The sequence below is a fragment of the Penaeus vannamei genome, chromosome 5, assembly GCF_042767895.1.
Source record: "Penaeus vannamei isolate JL-2024 chromosome 5, ASM4276789v1, whole genome shotgun sequence".
In the NCBI taxonomy this organism is placed as follows: domain Eukaryota; kingdom Metazoa; phylum Arthropoda; class Malacostraca; order Decapoda; family Penaeidae; genus Penaeus; species Penaeus vannamei.
In genome coordinates, this window is record NC_091553.1 from 10,828,813 (window position 1) to 10,831,312 (window position 2,500).

The window sequence follows — 2,500 nt, forward strand, 5'->3', positions numbered from 1 at the left end:
CCTTTCTGCTGGTGGCTTTGGCGCTTCGGTCGTCTCTCGCCCTAAGCAATCGCCTTTCCTTTTCTTCCTGAGTTCTTTCTACCCTTTTCACTCGTTATCGGTTTGTATCTTTAGTTGCAGAAAGGTAGGAATGATAATGAATGTCATCAGAAAACAAGTGATGCATTTGACCGGTTTCAAATATATCTTCGAAACCGGTCAAATACATCTCCTGTATTGTGAAGATATTCATTCTCATTCATGCCTTTCTACATTCGTCAACATGATTACGGTTCACTGTATCTTTATACCAGTTTCTAACACTTTCTGCCTCTCATATCTTTAATGACGAATTTTCTCAATCTATTTTTTTCTACTATTTCTTCCTTCACTGCGAATTTTCTGCCTTTCACAGCTCGCGAAGGGAGCAGCGGCTTTATCTAAATATGGTGTAAATTCTTGTTTTACTGTGGGATCATATAGGCATATTTTTGCATATCTTCTATAAGATTATACTGAAAAACATGTAAAATTACTTCATAAAAGGCATAGCCGCCCGTTGTAACCCCCCCCCCCCTATTCTTCCCCCAGACATCGTGGAGCCCGAGGACTGCACCAGCTTCCCGTGCATGATCTTCGAGGACAACTTCGACTTCCTCGACCACGACGTCTGGGAACACGAGATCAGCGCGGCCGGCGGAGGAGTAAGTCCTGCTGCGAATGCCCCCTTTTGCGATGAATGACCTTTTTCTCACACAAATCCCTCATACGATTTATCTATGGTAATCTTCACATGCCTTCGGTGAATGAACATGCTATATAGTGACACCATAGACGCTAAAACGCTCTCCCTCCACAGAACTTTGAATTCCAAGTGTACGTCAACAACCGCAGCATCAGCTACACCCGAGACTCCACTCTGTTCATCAAGCCCGTGAGTTGGATTCTGTTTTCTTGTCCTCTTCACCTCATTCGCTTCGTGTGTGACAATGATTGTAGAGACTTTTGTGGTTGTACATGCAAACACACAGTAGATTGATAGATTGGTCCTTGGATGAAAGCCAAGAAAAAAATGTTAGGATGAGAGAGAGAGAGAAAGAGAAAAAGAGAGAGAGAGAACGCGCACTGAAGAAGGCTCTTCCTGCCGCAGGACCTGACCTCCAACTGGAAGGACGAGGCGTTCCTGACCAGCGGCACCCTCGACCTGTGGGGGATGAACGGCCGAGGGGACGTGTGCACCGCCAACATCTACTCGGGCTGCTCGCGGACTGCCTCCAGCAGCAACATCATCAACCCCATCGTCAGCGCTCGTCTCAGGACCCTGTCGAGCTTCGCCTTCAGGTGCGTGGGCGAAGGCCACTGGTTGCTGCGGCTTTTCGTATCCACTGATACATAGAATGAGTTCTGTGGGACTATAGTGCCTGCCTATTGTACCCATGTTTCTAATGCACTCGACAGATACGGACGAATTGAAATCCGCGCCAAGATGCCTCGCGGTGATTGGCTGTGGCCAGGTAAGGAGAAAGATTTGTGACGTCATGACGCAAGATTTTCCTTCCGTAATGAATGTTTTTTTTCATTTCTATTTAGAAAAAAAATGTGAAGAAGGAACATGCTTTAGCTTTCTGTCTTTGCCTCAGAAAATGATTTTATAGACTTGACATTTACGTGTTAGACCACGTCCCAAGCCCAAACCCTGTTCCCTCCAGCCATCTGGATGCTGTCCCGTAACTGGCCCTACGGACCGTGGCCAGCCAGCGGCGAAATCGACATTGTGGAGTCCAGGGGTGAGTCGCACGGGGCCGTTGGTCGCTGTGGCATTCGGGAGTGAGGGTCAGTGGGAGTTGGCACTCGGCCACATGGCTGGTGGTCAGTCGCTGCCATTCTTTTATTAGTCACCATCAGTGACCATGACATCTTCCTCGACGGAGAGCCCACAGGAAGCCTTGAGAGTTCATTCCGCACACACGCAGAGCATATGTATACATGTACACAGTCGCACATAAAGAGCACATACATGCTGGCCCATGTGCACTCCATGCAAGCGCTTACACGCCTTCTCCCGCAGGCAACGACGACTTCGGCAACCTCGGCAACCAGTACGGAGGGACGACGCTGCACTGGGGACCCTTCTGGCCGCACAACTTCTTCGAGAAGACCCACGCCGAGTAGTAAGTTCAGGCTTTACATGTTCATTCAAGTTATTGCATTGGTTGAATTGTGGCAGGAGGAGGAAATCTCTTGCATTTGTATTTCCCATTGATTTATTTTGTTTATTTCTTTTTGATTTGTCATGATCGGTTATCATTTCTCTTAACTTCTTTGGATACATTATTGTTTCAGTCGCTCATCACTCCAGGCGGGGGAATGAACGAGTACATATGCAATTTTTTTTCGAATTCGAGACACCCAAACCGTAAAACAGCGACAGACAAACAGTTGAGAAAACCTCTCCCTTACTTTCAGTGCGGCGAACGTCGGTTCCTTCGCCGACGACTTCCACGTGTGGAGGCTCGACTGG

The 2,500-nt window shown here is 47.8% G+C and overlaps 1 protein-coding gene across 2 annotated transcripts in view; it reads left to right on the forward strand.

Moving 5' to 3' along the window:
* Nucleotides 1-2,500, forward strand: part of LOC113807240 (beta-1,3-glucan-binding protein) — a 4,234-nt gene that overhangs the window by 552 nt on the left and 1,182 nt on the right. For both annotated transcript variants that reach the window (XM_070121853.1, XM_070121854.1), the window contains exons 3-9: nt 571-683; nt 839-913; nt 1,130-1,320; nt 1,438-1,493; nt 1,689-1,766; nt 2,048-2,150; nt 2,446-2,500. The exon at nt 2,446-2,500 is cut by the window's right edge and continues 17 nt beyond it. In XM_070121853.1, coding sequence (XP_069977954.1) covers nt 571-683; nt 839-913; nt 1,130-1,320; nt 1,438-1,493; nt 1,689-1,766; nt 2,048-2,150; nt 2,446-2,500 — 671 coding nt within the window. The remainder of the gene's footprint in view (nt 1-570; nt 684-838; nt 914-1,129; nt 1,321-1,437; nt 1,494-1,688; nt 1,767-2,047; nt 2,151-2,445) is intronic.